This window comes from Corythoichthys intestinalis, chromosome 11, assembly GCF_030265065.1.
Source record: "Corythoichthys intestinalis isolate RoL2023-P3 chromosome 11, ASM3026506v1, whole genome shotgun sequence".
In the NCBI taxonomy this organism is placed as follows: Eukaryota; Metazoa; Chordata; class Actinopteri; order Syngnathiformes; family Syngnathidae; genus Corythoichthys; species Corythoichthys intestinalis.
This window is the reverse complement of record NC_080405.1, coordinates 28,664,253-28,681,728: the sequence shown is the minus strand read 5'-3', so window position 1 is coordinate 28,681,728 and position 17,476 is coordinate 28,664,253. Positions and strand designations below refer to the sequence as shown.

Genomic DNA, 17,476 nt, shown 5'->3' with positions numbered 1-17,476 from the left:
ATATAAAAGGGACCTGTGTAGCAATTGTGTAGCAAGGGAGCTAATCAGAACACAATTGATTCATCTCACCTTGAAGGTCTCCATCTGAGAAAAACTGCATTTAAAAAAAAAAAAAAAAAGGCTAATAAATCAACTTCAAGTCTGCAAGTGTGCATATCAGGAAGCCATCATTAACAGCTGGCTCCAAAAATCACAAGATTCACAACACATCATATTTCTGTTTAAACAAAACAGTTTAATGACATGGCAACAAACAACTTGATGCGAGCGGAGATGCAAATAAATTTACGTGCTCCAAGTAATAATATCCAACAAAAAAGGAATGACACAGCAACTGTGTGTCATGGCTCAAATCCTCCTCCTCATCTTCCTCCTCCATTTTATGTGGGGTGCCAAGGGTGTCGTAAGGGTGCCCCCTGGTGCTCACTTTTCGATTAGTGAGTCCAGCTGCTCCTGTAGCGAGGCCAGCTGTTGGGAGCGGAACAACCAGGAGACCATCAGTGGATTAACATGTTTGAATATGGAGTTTGTAAACTGATTTAATGGCAAACAAATCTCTGGAGATGCTAGAGCCAATTCCCCAACACATGTGATAATTCATTGGCTGCCATTGGCGGCGATAGACGTCCAATCGATTTTGACTGAGAGAGGCTGCCAGCGAATGCTTGTTGGCAGCCTTCCCAGTCAAAATGGATTGGATGTTTTTCGTTGTCAGTGCCACTGAAACATGAGTTATTTATTCATTTATCATCAATATTATTATTATTATTATTATTAATCAAAGGGCCTTTCGCAGTTTTTGTTGTTTTCATGTATGAGTTGCAAGGTTGTTATCATTAACAAAAATGAACGAAATGACGGAAAACTAGAAACGATTTTTTTTTGTAAACTTAAATAAATGAAAACTAATTTAAAGGACAAAAGAACAAGAATGAAACTGTTATGCGTGTTCATAAAACTACTGGAACGTATTAAAATTAAAGACACTTGTTGCTTCGTTTTCATATAATTAAATAACAAAATTCAAAAAGATGAGTACATTTTTATAAAATGTTAGTTTTAAAAAATTTAATTCTTTCTCAAACCTGCAACTGACAAATAACTAGTGCTGCAACGATCAATTGCTTAACTCGAGTAATTCGATTAGAAAAAAGCTTTGAATCTAATTTTGCTGATTCGAGTATTCGTTTAATTATGAGCGGCATTGTAATGGTTTGTTTTGAAAGTGTTTGCATTTAGTTTTATTGCTTTGAGTGGATACACCGCCCTCAAGTGGCAACAGTCAATATTATATAACTCGTCTCACATGACTGGATCCAGCCGCTCCCTATTGTTGTAAGTAGTTGTTTGAGCTAATATGGTTTTCTAATACATTCGTAATTTAGTTTATAGGTATATTTAGCCGTTTTTTGTGGGAATATGTGTTTGAACGATTTGTTAAGATTATTGTAAAAAATCATTTGCATTTTATAGCATTTAAGCGAGCGGACTTTTGCTATGCAAGTTAGCCAGTTGTTCTTTACTTACATCCTCATTTGGTATTTTTTTTTATTCCATTTGAGGCTTAACTCAGGTACAGTGGGGAGAACAAGTATTTGATACACTGCCAATGGGAAAACACATTGGCAGTGTATCAAATACTTGTTCTCCCCACTGTATTTCAATTTATTTTTAAATGAAAGTGCAATTCTGCATAGTTTGAAGAAACAAAAGTGCAATTCTGCATAGTTTGAAGAAACAATCGGGAATTTTACTTTGTATTCGCATTTAATGCTCTTTTGAAAGTGCAATCTTATCAAGCCTTTGTTTTGCATTTCCTAAAATTCATTCTGCAACACATTAAATGTTCCCATTCCGATCACTAAATTATTCGAACTAACTGATACCTGCAGCCCAAAACCCAATTTAGAAATAATAGCACAAATAACCCAGTTTAGAAAAAAATACTAAAAGTAATATTAAAACTACGAAAAACTAAACAAAAATTACAAAAAAACACGAAAACAAATTAAAACTGAATAAGAAGGGGAAAATATTTTAACTAAGTAAAACTAAACAACAAAGAAAAATCCAAAAACCATTATAACGTTGTTGAGGCCTTCCAAAACCAAATATATTATTAAAGATGCACAATAATATCGGTTACCGATAATTATCGGTAGATAATGGCAATTATGAAGTCACACATATAATTCATATTGAAAAAAATTCAACCGAAAATGCAATCCGATAATTATATACCGACTATAAATCGCCGTTTTTTTCATAGTTTGGCTGGGGGTGCGACTTATACTCTCGAGCGACTTATGTGTGAAATTATTAACACATTATTATATCATTTCACATGTTATTTTGGTGTTTTGGAGTGACACTGATGGTTTTGGTAAACGTGTTAGCACGCTCTTTATGATATAGTTATCTGAATAAGTCTTAATAGCTATGTTATGTTAACATACCGGCCACGTTCACATTTCGTTGTTCATGCATCATGTAACATTATCATACTGTACACTTGTTCAGCATGTTGTTCTCTATTGTATTTTTATTTTAAATTGCCTTTCAAGATGACATATCTGTTCTATGTGTTGGATTTTATCAAGTAAATTTCCCCCAAAAATGCGACTTATATATGTTTTTTTCCTCTTCGTCAAGCATTTTATGGCTGGTGCGACTTATACTCAGGTGCGCCTTATAGTCCGAAAAATACGGTACTTGATTTGGCCTCCAAATGTGCGCAACCGAAGCAGTTTTGTCCACTTCTGCACCACCGCCTCCTCAACCCCTCCTCTCTCTGAAGCCCTGAGGGAGGAGGGGTTGAGGAGTATGGCGTCATATAGGAGGCGGCATTACACAACAGGGTTGAGGCAGTTGGATATCATGGCGGCTCTGTCACTGGCATCGGTTGATTTTTCCTTGTGTGAAACAAATGACGCTCTCGCCATCTGCAAAACATGCACTGCAGAAATTCCACGAGGCGGAAAGAAAGCATCCTCATTCAACACACTAATCTGATCAGCCATTTAAAGCTGCATCACAAAGATTTTTTGAACGAATAAGAGGCTGCTGATAGCGCGAAGGCTAAAGCAAATGTCAACAAACATAAACTAAGCTAAGCTACGGGACTTGTGACGGTGGAGAGACGCTTTTGACTGCTTTATCTCGGGCAGCGCCGCTGCCACTCATCTCTGGATCAACTCATCAAGCACCACAGCCAGACAGAAGCCTGGCGCGGGTGCCAATATGGCGGCTGGACAGACTGAACGGCACAGGCGGGAGGAGATGCCGGACGAGAGGTTTTTTTTACCGAAGTGACTCGAGAGCCAAAAAAAAAAAATGCAGTTTATACGACCACCATTCTTTGTGAAAAACATGCCGATCATATCAGTTTCACCAAGGACATTTAAACAAGTGACGTCAGTGAGTGAGGAAAGGTTTTCTCCGTGCATGCCTCCCAAACAACTTGTTGGCATGTAGACAGCACCTCATACCCACTGTGAAGTATGGGGGTGGGTCAGTGATGCTGTGGGGCTGTTTCGCTTCCAAAGGCCCTGGGAACCTTGTTAGGGTGCATGGCATCATGAATGCTTCGAAATACCAGGACATTTTAAATCAAAATCTGTTGCCCTCTGCCCGAAAGCTGAAGATGGGCCGTCACTGGGTCTTTCAGCAAGACAATGACCCTAAACATATGGCCAAATCTACACAGAAATGGTTCACCAGACACAAAATCAAGCTCGTCCCATGGACATCGCAGTCCCCAGACCTCAACCCCATTGAAAACCTGTGGGGTGAGCTGAAGAGGAGAGTACAGAGGAGAGGACCCAGGTCTCTGAATGATTTTGAGAGATTCTGCAAAGAGGAATGGCTGAAAATCCCTCTTTCTGTCTTTTCCCATCTTGTGAAACATTATAGAAGATTAGGTGCTGTTTTGTTGGCAAAAGGAGGTTGTATAAAGTATTAACACCAGGGGTGCTAATAATTGTGACACACATTATTTGATGTCAAATAATTATTTCTTTATGTGGATTTTTTCCCCACTGAATAAATGCACTTGTATTGAAGGTTTTGATTTTTCTCTTTTTTCCATTAAGGTCCCATATTATTTAGAAAAAAAAAATATTTGAAGCTAATAAACACATAATTATTATAAATCCAATAATTATGGAGGGCACTGTAGGCTATATTCCATGAAACCGGTCGTGCAGCCACCTTTGCATGATATAGTTGTGTTGCAAATGTTGCACTGAGCTGACTGGTCTTTTTTTTTTGTTGTTTTTTTTGTAAAGTTAAGCCAAACTTTTGAGCGCCGCCGCACCGTGTCCATGGTTGTAATCAAGTTGCAATGCACAAACACGCCCTTCTTGTGGCTTCTTCGTGGTTTTCATTAGCATTTTTTCCCCGCTCAGCGGTCAGGGCATCGAAACATGGAATCGAAATTTTAAAATTCGAACGGTTCCGGTGTTAGAACCGGGTCCAATCATTGCCCAACCCTAGACATGACGGTATGGAAGCCTTACCTGTTCCGTCTCACGTTCCTCCTGTTGAATGATCTCATCCAAACACGCTTGGAATCGGTTCTAGGAAAAATAGAAGTGACATTTGCTTGAAATCGCCCCCTCGCACCTCAGTAAATTGTAAGGGCCAGAAATGTGCATGAGTGTGTATGTGTGGGTCACTATCTCCTCTCTGACAGAAAGGCCACCCGGAATTGCCAGTCAGAGACGGCTGACCTTTTTGCGCCGTGACCGTGACGCTAACGATTGCAGACGGCGGCCCCAAAACGGCGGGCAGAGGGAGCGCTAAATGGCACCCGTGTCTGCTCGCTGTCCCGCCAGCTCAATGATCCCTGCGTCACACTCAAAGCTCTCAGGTTGAACACAATCTGTTCACATTTGCAACAGTTCCCTTCGTAACCTGCGACTTTAATAACGAAGTAGCATATATAGATGGATTTTATGGGCTCACTAGCTTCCTTCCTTCATGGAAGCGCCATGGCAACATTGCCACTTTTTAGGTACATTATTGTAGGAACGGATCTATTTATGGCGATAATGACGGCAGATGTAAAACGTCGACAGAAAGTTTTATATCGTTTTGGCGATATATATCACCATCAGTGTTGTCAGTAACGCGTTACATTTTTCCAAGCCAGTAATCTGATTAAAGTTAGTTTCCTCGGTGCCTGTGCGTTACTATTTTGTTGTTGCCTCTAATTCGATGTAGAATGAAGAATATTGTAGTCATGTACGAAGAGCATTCGAAAATACTGCGCTTGAGTTTGGGAGTGACATCACATCTCACGTTTTCTCATCGGGTGGAAAAAAACTCGTCACGTGTATTACCGTCCTGCCTGCGTGCGCGCCGTCTGCCACGGCGGTCAACAACATAGCCTGGGTAGTGGCTACCTATCAGGATGCTAACAGTAAAGGAGCCGGAGAGATACAACAAACGGCTGCATTTGCTCACTGGAGATACAGCCATTACTTCACATATCCGTCCAGTAAAGATGACAAAAATATCTCCGTGCGTTGCAAACTCTGCGCAGGCTCAGAAAGACTGTCGACCGCTAAAAACTCGACATCCAATTCAACAAGGAAGCACTTGGAATTACAGCACAACGCGAAAAAACTCGAATCAAAGCCGACAGGTAACGAGACAGCCAGCACTTCTACAGTTTGTAACCAGCCTTTATAATATGTGTAATTATGTACATTTTATACTTAGAGTTTGTAATCATAGGCAAAGTTTTACATTTGTGGGACTGGGGGAAAAGCATGTTGAAGACTGAAACAAAAGTCAAAAGTTTGGACACACTTCATGATTTTTGCGTTTTATATATTTTCACTACTATTGTATATTCTCACTGAAGACATCAAAACTATGAACGAACATGTGGAATGGCAAAAAAAAGTGAAATAACTGAAAACAGGTTTTGTGTTCTACATTCTTCAAAGTATCCACCTTTGAGGTGTCTCCAACTTTTGGCCAATACTGTATATATATGTATATACACATCTTGACACTGTTCGAGTTTAATCAACTGTTCAAGTTGTTGTTGGCAGCGTTTGAAAGCTTAGGTTTAAATAAATTCTAAATATCCATCTTGCCTCCTCTGGCAACTTTACGTTGTAGGATTTTTGTTCATTTCATTAATTTTTATTGTTTGTTTTATTGCTTTACAACTTTTGGAGACAACATTTTAACGGCTAGGTCTTTATTTCAAAGGGGAAGTTCAGAATTTTTTTACATCAGGCTTAATCTTGGAGTTAGTGGGGGTTTAATTAGTCGTTGGAGTTGATTTAAACCAATTTTGTGCAATTTGTCAGTTATTTGTTAGTTTTAGGGCTCCGGAATGGTTAAGCTAGGGCGAGTCAATGGCTGGTCGACTAATTAAACCCCCGCTAACTCAAAGATTAAGCCTTATGTGAAAAACTCAATTACACGCGATGACATTTTTCAGTTATTTTTATGTTGAGGCAGCAAAAGGAAAAAAAATTGGTAAAAAGTAACTGATAAGTTACTTTTAAAGTAACTTAGTTACTTTGATAATAAAGTAATCAGTAAAGTAACTAGATTACTTTTTTTAGGTGTAATCAGTAATCAGTAATTAAATTACTTTTTAAAGTAATCCGTGACAACACTAGCCACGTTTACATGCTGACTTTTATTCATACCGATTCAAATCATTCCGAATGGAAATTTCAGATCAGCTGTTTACATGTCACTTCATCTATTCCGATCCAGCGTTTACATGAGACTGCCTTTATTCCGAAAGGACGTTTGACAACTGCCGTCTGACATGCGCAGATTAATCAAAACAAAGCGTCACGTTGCAAAACATGGAGATCGATCGTCGGAGTGCTGCTGTTTTAACTTTAACCCACTTGTTGTGTTTGTGGGGTCGTATCCGCTTCTGCTGTTTTGCTCTTTTGCCTTGTAGTAGCCGGTTTTCCACCGGTTTCTAATCTGGTCAACGCTCCGGTCTATTCCGGCTTCGTGTAACCTCTCGTGAACTTTTTTAAATAGTTCACTGTTCCTCGTTTTACGCCCGTCCAAGCGAGCAATTATATTCAATTCTTTTAAAGTTTGAATTAAATACAATCTTTCCGCCGGACTCCAATTAGGTGCGCTGTGCTTGGAAGCCATGTTGCAAGTGACGTTACTTACGTCACAAAGTGACGTCACCACGTCAGTACGGAGCATGTGCAGAAAGAACGCAACCAGGCACCATTCCGCTTCCCTGTTTACATGATATAATTTTACTTCTAATCGGTTTGGGAAAAGGAATATTCCACCCCTGTGAATCGGAATGAAATTCCATTCAGTTTGGGCCTGTTCATTCCGAATGAGGTGTTTATATGGAACACATTTATTCGGTTTGAACAAATATTCCGATTGTAATTGGAATATTTGGCTCCATGTAAACGTGGCAACTGATCCCCATATCAAACAGCAATAGGTTTCATCAAATCTTTACTATTGGTCGACTTCAAATGGCTAATTGTTTGACGTTTACAGATATTTTCGTTGAATAAAACCCCTTGTTAAAACATATACAAATGTATATACAGTCATGCAACCATAATATACACTTTCCTTCGTCGCCATTTTTCATTTGGGACAATTTTGGGGCAATTTGATGCCCAAGTCATCGACTGTTAGGAGGAGTGCGCCGATAACCCTGATGTGAAGTACTGGAGAACGCACAATCACCTCAACTGTGTGCATGAACTAACAAATTATTTTCTTGCTGGAGAGTCAAGGTTATATTATCTTTGACTAAGCTTTTCAGTGATTTCTTGTTTATTAATATCGGTGACAAAATAAGCAAGTTACAGCCCTTTACACCATGGCAAAATGAGTCACAAAGTCACATCAGGAGACCTACTAATTTTCTGTCACAATCGCTGACCAAAACTAGCCCTACTTTCCCAACCTTTTAACGTGAATTTCTTTGTTATTACTTGTTGATTGTTGACATTGTTAATTCGGTTCATGAAAAGATGTTTGGTAAATCTAACCTTTCTGTGTAACATCTTTCTATGCAAATATAAATTTGTCTCTTAGTTTTTTTGTGTTTGGTTTGGTGTGTGTGTGTTGGGGGGGGGGGGGGGGGTAGCGTGTGTGTGCGCTCACTTTAAGTGCCTGGTTTTCCACTTTCATGATGAGCTCCTCCTGTTGTTTCTTCCGAGCTCGAGTTTCCTGAAGCTTGGCCTTGACGCTGTTGATTTGCACCTGGTACTCCATGACTGCGAGGACCAAACAGCAGAAAGACATGACTTACTTTGTCTGGTCTAGTCATATCCAATGCAGCAGTCTTTAAGAAACAGCTAACTTCCATTTTGATTACAACTGAGCAGTGAATCTATTTTCATATATGATAATAACTGATTTACGCTACACAAAGTGCAGCATACGGTACGTCCATTGTACACCCCTCGCATTTCTGCAGATATTTAAGTATATCTTTTCATGGGACAACACTGACAAAATGACACTTTGACACAATGAAAAGTAGTCTGTGTGCAGCTTATATAATAGAGTTGATTTATTTTCCCCTCAAAATTACTCAAAATATAGCCATTAATGTCAAAACCCCTGGAAACAAAAGTGAGTACACCCCTTAGAAACTACGTACATCCATAAATGTCCAAATTGAGTACTGCTTGTCATGTTCCCTCTAAAATGTCACGTGACTCGTTACAGGAGTGCTGTCAGCATTGCTGCAGAGATTGAAGAGGTGGGGGGTCAGCCTGTTAGTGCTCAGACCATACGCCGTACTCTACATCAAATTGCCGTGCATGGCTGTCACCCCAGGAGGAAGGCTCTTCTGAAGACGGTACACAAGAAGCTCTCAAACAGTTTGCTGAAGACATGTCAACAAAGCACATGGATTACCGGAACAATGTCCTATGGTCTGATGAGACGAAGATTAATTTGTTTGGTTCTGATGGTCTCAAGCATGTGTGGCGGCGACAAGGTGAGGACTACAAAGATAAGTGTGTCATGCCTACAGTCAAGCACGGTGGTGGGAATGACCCCCCCCCCCACCTCTTCAATCTCTGCAGAAATGCTGACAGCACTCCTGTAACGAGTCACATGACATTTTGGAGGGAAAATGACAAGCAGTACTCAATTTGGACATTTAGGGATGTACGTTTTTCCAAAGGGGTGTACTCACTTTTGTTGCCAGGGGTTTAGATATTAATAGCTATATTTTGAGTTATTTTCAGGGGAAAATTAATTAACTCCATTATATAAGCTGCACACAGACTACTTCATTGTGTCAAAGTGTCATTTTGTCAGTGTTGTCCCATGAAAAAATATACCAGTACTTAAATATCTGCAGAAATGCGAGGGGTGTACCGGTAATCACTTTTGTGATACACTGTCAGTAGTGCTTTCAGGTTCTGTACTTAGATTTTCACTTGGTTGCCAGTTGGGGGACGCCGTCGTCGCTTAGCAGCATATCACAAATTGCACTAAATCGCTTCAACACACCAATTTATAAAGGACAAAGGTAGCAGATTAAAGTACTCAAAGGACAAGTCCTGCTCGGGACGGCACACGGAGCGGCCGTTAAATTACACCATGGTGAAGGCTCGCTACCTCACCGCAACTATAACTATGGCTCCCTTTGCAGCTAATTGAAGGCAATTTTTTTCTTTCTGAGACCTTAATGACGAGTGAAAGGACCACACTGAGAAAATAAAAATGAGAAAGTAAGAGGAAAAAGAACAAATAGAATTTTAAAACGACACTGGCCAAATTCCTGGTCTACACTATCTTAAAATATAACTTTTTGGGGGGTAATTGTTACTTCCTGACTTGTTTGCCCAAAGACACACAAAACTTTTAGCTTTTGCTACATTTTTTACTGAGTGTGTTAGAATAATAAGTGAAAAATAAATAAATCAATAAATTACTAAGAATCAGAGTCCAAGATCATTAACTGATTCATTGCTATTGACATTAAATAAATTTTAACTGGGATGGCTTGTTGTTTCCGTATGCTGTATTGATTTTTTTAACTCATTGTTGCTAGTATGTCAGAGGTGTTCCACAGGGCTCAATCTTAGAGCCCCTACAGGCCTTAAACCAACTATCAGGTTTGTCTTTTTAGCCACCAATGTTGTCAACATAAACTCTGATTACCTTATACAGAGCCATTGAAGATGATAGACATCCAATCCATGCCAATGGCAGACAATGAGTTAATTTATGGAAGATAGTAGGAAGACTGTTCATCTTTAGTTTCCGTGCTGTAAGTGGTAATTTGATAAACTTACTGGGTAGTCACTGTGAAAACTGTTTATTTTTAAAGCAACTCTGGTTCGTTCATCTACAAATCCTTGCTCACCTATTTGGTTATTTGTGTCAGACTCGCGTTGCGCCGGGTCAGATTCGTCCATTTTGTCTTGGGCCAAGTCATCCTCCGTGTCCACGATGTTCAAGTCCTCATCCTCGTGACGGTCCACATCGTCCTCTTCATCTTCGCTGGAGCTGCTGATGTCGTTGAACATCTCCCGCAGTTCGTCACGCTGGGCTGCCCGAAGTAAAAAGTTATCGGCCGTTAACTGCCACTGCGTACCAATGAGATGCTCAAGTCAGCTGCTGTGAAGGTTAACATTTACGTCACATTAAATGGCTTCAACCATCTGCCATTTGCTAAGAGCTGTCATTAAGCAAAAACTGTTCTAAATTCTATCTTGGCAAATGTTTGTTTGACTTTTTGGGGCTTTCATCTATATAAAACTGCACTCGTGGCACATTAAGCCTTCCATTTTAGCTCATTGGTGTTCATGAACGGGTCACTTACTTGAAGAACCGTGACCCAACTTGTGTCCCGATGTGCCAGGTGACGAATCCAAGTTAGCCAGAGAGCCATGCTGGTCTCCATCTTTCATGTCATCTTCTGCTATCACTTCCCACCCTGTATGTCACAGGTCAAGGCCAGCACACACCTTTTAACTCAATCACTTCAAGCCCAAGTACATGTGTAGAAGCATAGACTAAGTGTTGTGGTAGTTCATACGTGTCAAACTAGTGGCCCAGGGGTGATATCTGGCCCCCATATTGTTTTATGTGACCCGTAAAAGCAAATCATATTAATTGACTTTACATTTCTTGCTAACATTCCCAAAATTCCAGATTGTTATCTTTCAAAATGTTGACAAACTACAAGCAGTAGTGGATACCTACAAATATGGGTGTCTTTTAATGACCAACTCATCGATTAAAGGAATTGGCAATATCACAGGCTGAGATTTTTTTAACTGTTTCCAAACATATTTTTTTATGGCCGATTTCAAATCTGCCATAATTTTTTCCCGTATGCTTTATTTTACATGATATCTGCATTTTTCTTATTCTTATATTGTGGTGTTTTTATAAATAATCTTCATACATTTTTACCCAATACTAGTTTTACTTTTCAGTCCTTTGCATAGTTAGGACTATTTACATTTTTCTAAATCTTTCTCAAAATTAGCTTGTCATAGTGGACTGATTATTATATTGGAGCACGCTGGCAGCAGTGCAGTAAAGCACATGCCACTTTGTCCCTTTTGTTGGTCTCCATTCATATCAGGTATTATTTTGCTACATATTGTTACTTCTAAGTTATTCTTAAATGCCAGCTATATAGCCAATTTGTTACAAATATCGTTTTGATTATCTTGAACAAAATACTCATAATTTTGATTTATTATTGTTATTTTTTTTTTTTTTAAGGCGAGGGTAGTAAATATTCTTTTGGGGATAGGGTTGGCAAGCATAATCACCCTTGAAACCAAAGCTACAACGTGGCCTGTGGCAAAAATGAGTTTGACATCCACGTGATTTGGTAAAAGAAAAGTATTTACATTAATAAAAACACCCAATAACAGCAATGGATATTCAATGGTGTCAATAGCAGCCAGAGAAAATATTTCTTTCATGCCAAATTGTTAGAGCAATTGCCTCAATTGTTTGATCTCAGTACAAGCTCAAAATCAATAGAGATGAACATTGTCCAATCTAGCAGTTCATGTTTTTCAATCCACCCACTGAGACAGTCTATTTTATTTAATTTAGTATGTCAAATATTGTCCTTGCCGCATGTCATGATGAATGAGCGTTCACGAAAGGATACGAACACTGACAGCGTCGGCATCTGTGCTCAGCAGCCGCTTCACCTCTTTTTCCACATCGGGAGATTCGATGTACTGCGAGGGAGAGAAAGAGATGGAGTGTGGGTTACAGCAGCTGGCCCGGTGCCAGCGAGAACATTAGCGATTAGAAAACACAAGGCGGCCAAATCGATGCGACTCAACTCTGCACCTTTGGGAAGATTGATTCAAAAGACCGAGTTGAAGTGTAGTGCTCAAGCATACGCTCCTTCACGATGAAAAGAAGCGTCTGTAAAATTGCTTTTTTTGTTTCTTTGCCTTCGGGACCAACAAAGATGGAGGGGCTTTATTTATATGTAAATCTAAAGTTCACTGCAGGTGCTGTTATAAGAAATGTAAACGTCTGCTTGGGTAAAAGCCAAAGAGGGAGATGGATGTTAAAAAAGACTGATGAGAAGCGTTAGGGCAAATAGGGAAAAAAAATTGAATGCAAACCTTCTTTTTTGCAGTTTTGCGAAATCGCCTCTTGCGCGTGTTCTTGAGGGGACAGGTGACTGCGAGAGGGGGGAAAACAAAGTCATTAGTGCAGTGGCGATTATAAAGTAAAGCATTAACACATTTGTCTTCTTACTCCCGTGGTTCCAAATGAACTTCTTGTCCTTGTCTTTGTCCTTCTTCTTGGTCTTGGGATCGGTGCCAGTGGGCTCCTCTAAAGGAGGGTAAAGGTCTCCATCTAGTGTACACACCAGCATCTGACCACACACAATGAGTACTGGACTGTCTCAGAAAATTAGAATACACAATATTCTAATTTTCTGAGACAGTCCTGTACATTAATCCACCATTTAAAGCAGGGGTGTCCAAACTTTTTGCAAAGGGGACCAGATTTGGCGTGGTAAAAATGTGGGGGGCCGACCTTGGCTGACGTCCTTTACATAGAACAATATACAGGACTGTCTCAGAAAATTAGAATATTGTGTATTCTAATTTTCTGAGACAGTCCAGTACATGACATATTTCATTGAGAAGTGCCAGTACAACCTGCAAAGACGCCCTCAACTCAAAAACTGTGTTTGACATGTAACTTATCCCAAAAACATAGTATTCCTTGTTGCCATATAGTTATGTTGTAGGATTGCTACAATTAAGCAAATAATCGATACCTATATGTTTATCAAATTAACTGAGAACTATTTTGAATTTTTGATTGTTTCAGATGTTGAATTAAAACATTTCCAAACATTTTTTGGGCCCAATTATAGTACCTTTCCTCTTATTTGTTTTCATTTTTTATTTACGTATTTATTTATACTTTTCAATGAAAACAAAAAGAAAACATCTTTTTTGTTCATTAATTTTTAAATTTTTTGAAAAAGTTTTTTTTAATGCTGCAAATACCCTTTTGAATGACCAATTTACCAGTATTTTTCTACTGACTCCCCCGGCAAGCCTAAAACAGCCCTATAAAACAATGTATTAAAATAATACATATTTTTACACAATTTAAACACGTCTGGTGAAAGCCCAATGGCGACATCAAATGTTCAATATGTGAACAAATCTCTCCCAGCTCTCTGACATTGCACTGAATTGCATTTTTTAAGATTTCAGGTCTGTGCCTTTTTTGTAAGACTGTTTAAGTATTGCAAATAAATGGCTTATGACTAGGGGTGTAACGGTACACAAAAATCTCGGTTCGGTAGGTACCTCGGTTTTGAGGTCACGGTTCGGTTCATTTTCGGTACAGTAAGAAAACAAAATGCAAAATATAAATGTGCTAGTTGTTTATTACACACTTTTGTGCTTTCAACAATAGGAACATTAGCCTATACAAAGCTAGAATCCTGCTCAAAAAGTAGTGGGTATTTAAAGATAATCCAACAACAATTTGCCTTTCAGACCCCGCGTATTGGTCAGCTTTCTTTCTGAAAGAAAGAAGAAAAAAGAAGTCCTGTGCTAAAGAGAAAAGCAATCCCAATGACAAAGATGTAAACATGTATTTTACAAATGAAATGCCTCAATGAAACTTTTTTTTTTCTTATGAACGGTTTTCAAAAGCTTTATTGGTGGATTTTCTCAAGTTAAAGCGCCACACAGAAATTAATACATTTAATTGTGTAAGCAGGATCTGTGTATTATTCTTATCATTTAATTACAGGTGTTTTAGCTCATTTGAATTTACTTTATTTAAATGGGCTATTATTTATTTTACTATGTGTTTATATTTTACAAATGTAATGTAGTGTTTATTTATATTGTATATTTTATGTTGTATAACTTTAGTTCTTATGTGAATATTAGTTCCTACTTGTTTTGTTGTGGTAGGAGGGTTTTGTATTGAACACGGGGCCGTGTTGGTTATTATAGCAGAAAAGACAGCAGTAAATCAACAAAGACAAGTCAACTGTGCCCCGATCTACCACTCACGAGATCTGATAGACTAAAAAAGTAGGTTACGATTGTATATTAGTTTGAAAATCGACCAGATCCACCGTATTTTTACACGAGTGACTTCCGGCCCGATCCTAGCTACCGGTAGTAGTATTGACGCGGGAGGGCCGCTTCTTGCGTCAAATAATAAACTCTGCCATTCTTTTCGCGTGCGTTGCGTTGAGCCGCTCCTGGGACGCATCTAACACGCAGCCGCGCTGCGACTGGTGTGCATTGGCTGATTGACTCTAACGCCCGTGTTTCACTGCGTTCTCGCGGCGGCCACGTTGTCGCGCCGTTGACGTTTCTGGGTTATACTGTCCTACCGTGTTGGTCCTCATTATAGTAGAGAAGACGGAGTAAATATAATCTACACAAAAAAACTGTAACCCGATCGACTCACATCCTCGAAAACTAAGGGGTATATTACGTCAGAAACTCATTCGGTACGCATCCGTTCCGAACCGAGCACCACGTACCGAAATGGTTCAATACTATTACATGTACCGTTACACCCTTACTTATAACACAAAGTAGTCACAATTTCAAAATTCCTGTCAACTCATGTTTTTTTTTAATTTATACATTTTAAAAAAAAATAGTTTTAAGAAGGGAAATCCTGTATTTTATTATCATTATTTGTTCCGTTTTCTTTGATCTCTTTTTTCAACCCCTCTACCTGGCAGACGTCAGCTGTCTTATAAAAAGTCTTCTTGTCCACTGTTTTGAGGGACTCAATGATGCATGGCAGATCCACCAGTTTGCAGGCAAGAGGGACACGGTCCACTCTCACGATGCCATGGCGACCATCAGCTGTGAATTATTAGAAGAAGAAGAAAATTACTACTTCCACTATATAAAAGTTGGCCTTAAATGTTCAACCAATGACTCACGATGCAATTCTATGGTGAGTCTGTCCTTCATATTCATACTACTAGACTGGGCAAGCCTCCTCACAGTAGATGCATATTCCTTTAACAAACAAACAAAAACTGAAATTGGCCAGAGTGCATTTTAAAAATAAGCAAAAACCCTGAAAATGCGCACCGTCGGCAGCCGCAGGATGAACTGATTCTCCAACTCATAGGGAGCGTCCTCCTTACTCTTGGAGCCAACTTTTCCAGCTTGAAAGACAAAATAACAATATAATGTGATCACTGCGAGCCCTCAGTTCAAATCATTTGGACGTACATCTCCGTCAACGAAGCCAATGAGTTAAGTGCATGCAGAACAGTATTTTCTAACTCAATTGTTGCTGCCAGTTCGTAACTATTTGATGATTTTGATACCACTTAAAATTCGATGCTATTAAAACTAATACATTATATCATTGATTTTCTATCTCTTTCTTTGCATCATGTTGACATTGATTGTAGAAGAAAGGCTAGTTGGCTAGTGTTAGCATAGCAACCTAACCAAAAGGGATGCAAAACAAACGTACCTTTCTGTTTCGACGTCATGTTGCTTTTTGTAAGACGGTGAATAGCGAGACATAAAATAAAGTCGATAGTTTTGTTTTTTTATAACACTGGTGCAGGTTTACGAGTGAATCAGAAACATGGCTAAACGGTGGAGTTCATGCTGCATTCAAATGCTGCTCGTAAATCTTCCTCCCACAGACAAATTATTTTAATACGAAAAAAGAAAAATCCGAGTGTATCGTTGTGTTTTATAACATTGTAGAATCGAACGTTTTTCCCTGTGAAATTATATATAATTTTGCCTCAATAGACTATTTCTACTTTGACTCGGACAACGACTCTTTTTTCCCCAATTTTAATCTATTTCTTTACTTGATTACCTAACATAACCTATTAATGAATTTGTACATATTGCTCAATAGTATTATTTTTGTTCAATGTTATTTTAAAGTAGCTTATAAGTGAGTAAGATTTTTAAATTAATGTTATGTTTGTTATTGTTATGATTATTGTTACCTGTATACATCACATCATCTATAATGCTAGATGACAAAAAGCCCCGTCGGAAATTGGCAAATAATGGCCTTCTTGCAATGAAATGGCTCGTTCAAATAATCGAGAAGTTGGATAAGAATCATATAAAATAAAATACCTGAGCTGAGCCTTTAACTGTATAAAAAATAAATACACGAGGGTCTAAGTACAACAAAAGAACAATTGGCTAGTTTACATCGCAAAGTCCTTTAGCTTAAACGCTATGAAAGCAAACTTTTTTTTTTTTTTTTTACAATGCTCTTGACAAATGTTTTAAACACATATTCCCACCAAAAAAAATCGCTAAATATACCTACCAACTAAATTACGAATGCATTAAAAAACATTCGCTTAAACAAAAAGTTAGCTTATGTTGATCTTAACAGGGAGCAGCTGGATTCAGCCATGTGATGTGATGTCATATTCACTGTTGCCACTAGAGGGCAGTCTATCCACCCAAATCAATATAACTAATCGCAAACATTTTCAAAACAAACCATTACAACGCCACTTTGATTAAACGAATACTCGAAGAAGCAAAATTTATTTTGAATTTTTGTTCTAATCGAATTTAATGCTGAACAGTTTAGTTAATAACAAACTGTATTAACGTGGCTATGATTCAAGCTGGTTGTTGAAATATATACTAGTATATGGCGGAAAACACAGACAAGGCTGAAAAAGCAGGTTCTGCTCTTGCACCGCTCTTCAAAATAAACTGCTGTATTTTAAGCCAAAAGAACTGTTGTGTTTGATAGAACAATATGTCTATATGCTGCCATAGCAGATTCAGGGCACATTAAACCCCCGCACTATTTTTCATTTGTCCGTTTTATCCTGGAGACCCCTGTTTACAGACTTCACGCAACCGCTTTTGTTTCAACCCAGCCATAAAAAGAAGGTAAGTAATTATATTTACCGGTATTATTCGAAATGTCTGTCATTTTTAGCTTAGAATCATTAATTGATGTCTAATATTTG

At 38.7% G+C, this 17,476-nt stretch overlaps 1 protein-coding gene across 1 annotated transcript; it reads right to left on the bottom strand.

The window, feature by feature from the left end:
• Positions 1-218: 218 nt before the first annotated feature.
• On the bottom strand, positions 219-16,697 carry taf7 (TAF7 RNA polymerase II, TATA box binding protein (TBP)-associated factor). Its single transcript, XM_057849490.1, has 12 exons — positions 15,982-16,697; positions 15,588-15,664; positions 15,434-15,512; positions 15,220-15,353; positions 12,742-12,862; positions 12,606-12,664; positions 12,134-12,206; positions 10,820-10,933; positions 10,361-10,546; positions 8,137-8,249; positions 4,518-4,577; positions 219-468 (listed from the first exon to the last, which is right to left on the bottom strand). The coding sequence occupies exons 1-12, from the start codon at positions 15,998-16,000 to the stop codon at positions 424-426; spliced, it is 1,080 nt and encodes a 359-aa protein (XP_057705473.1). The 5' UTR covers positions 16,001-16,697; the 3' UTR covers positions 219-423.
• Between the last annotated feature and the right edge of the window lie 779 nt (positions 16,698-17,476).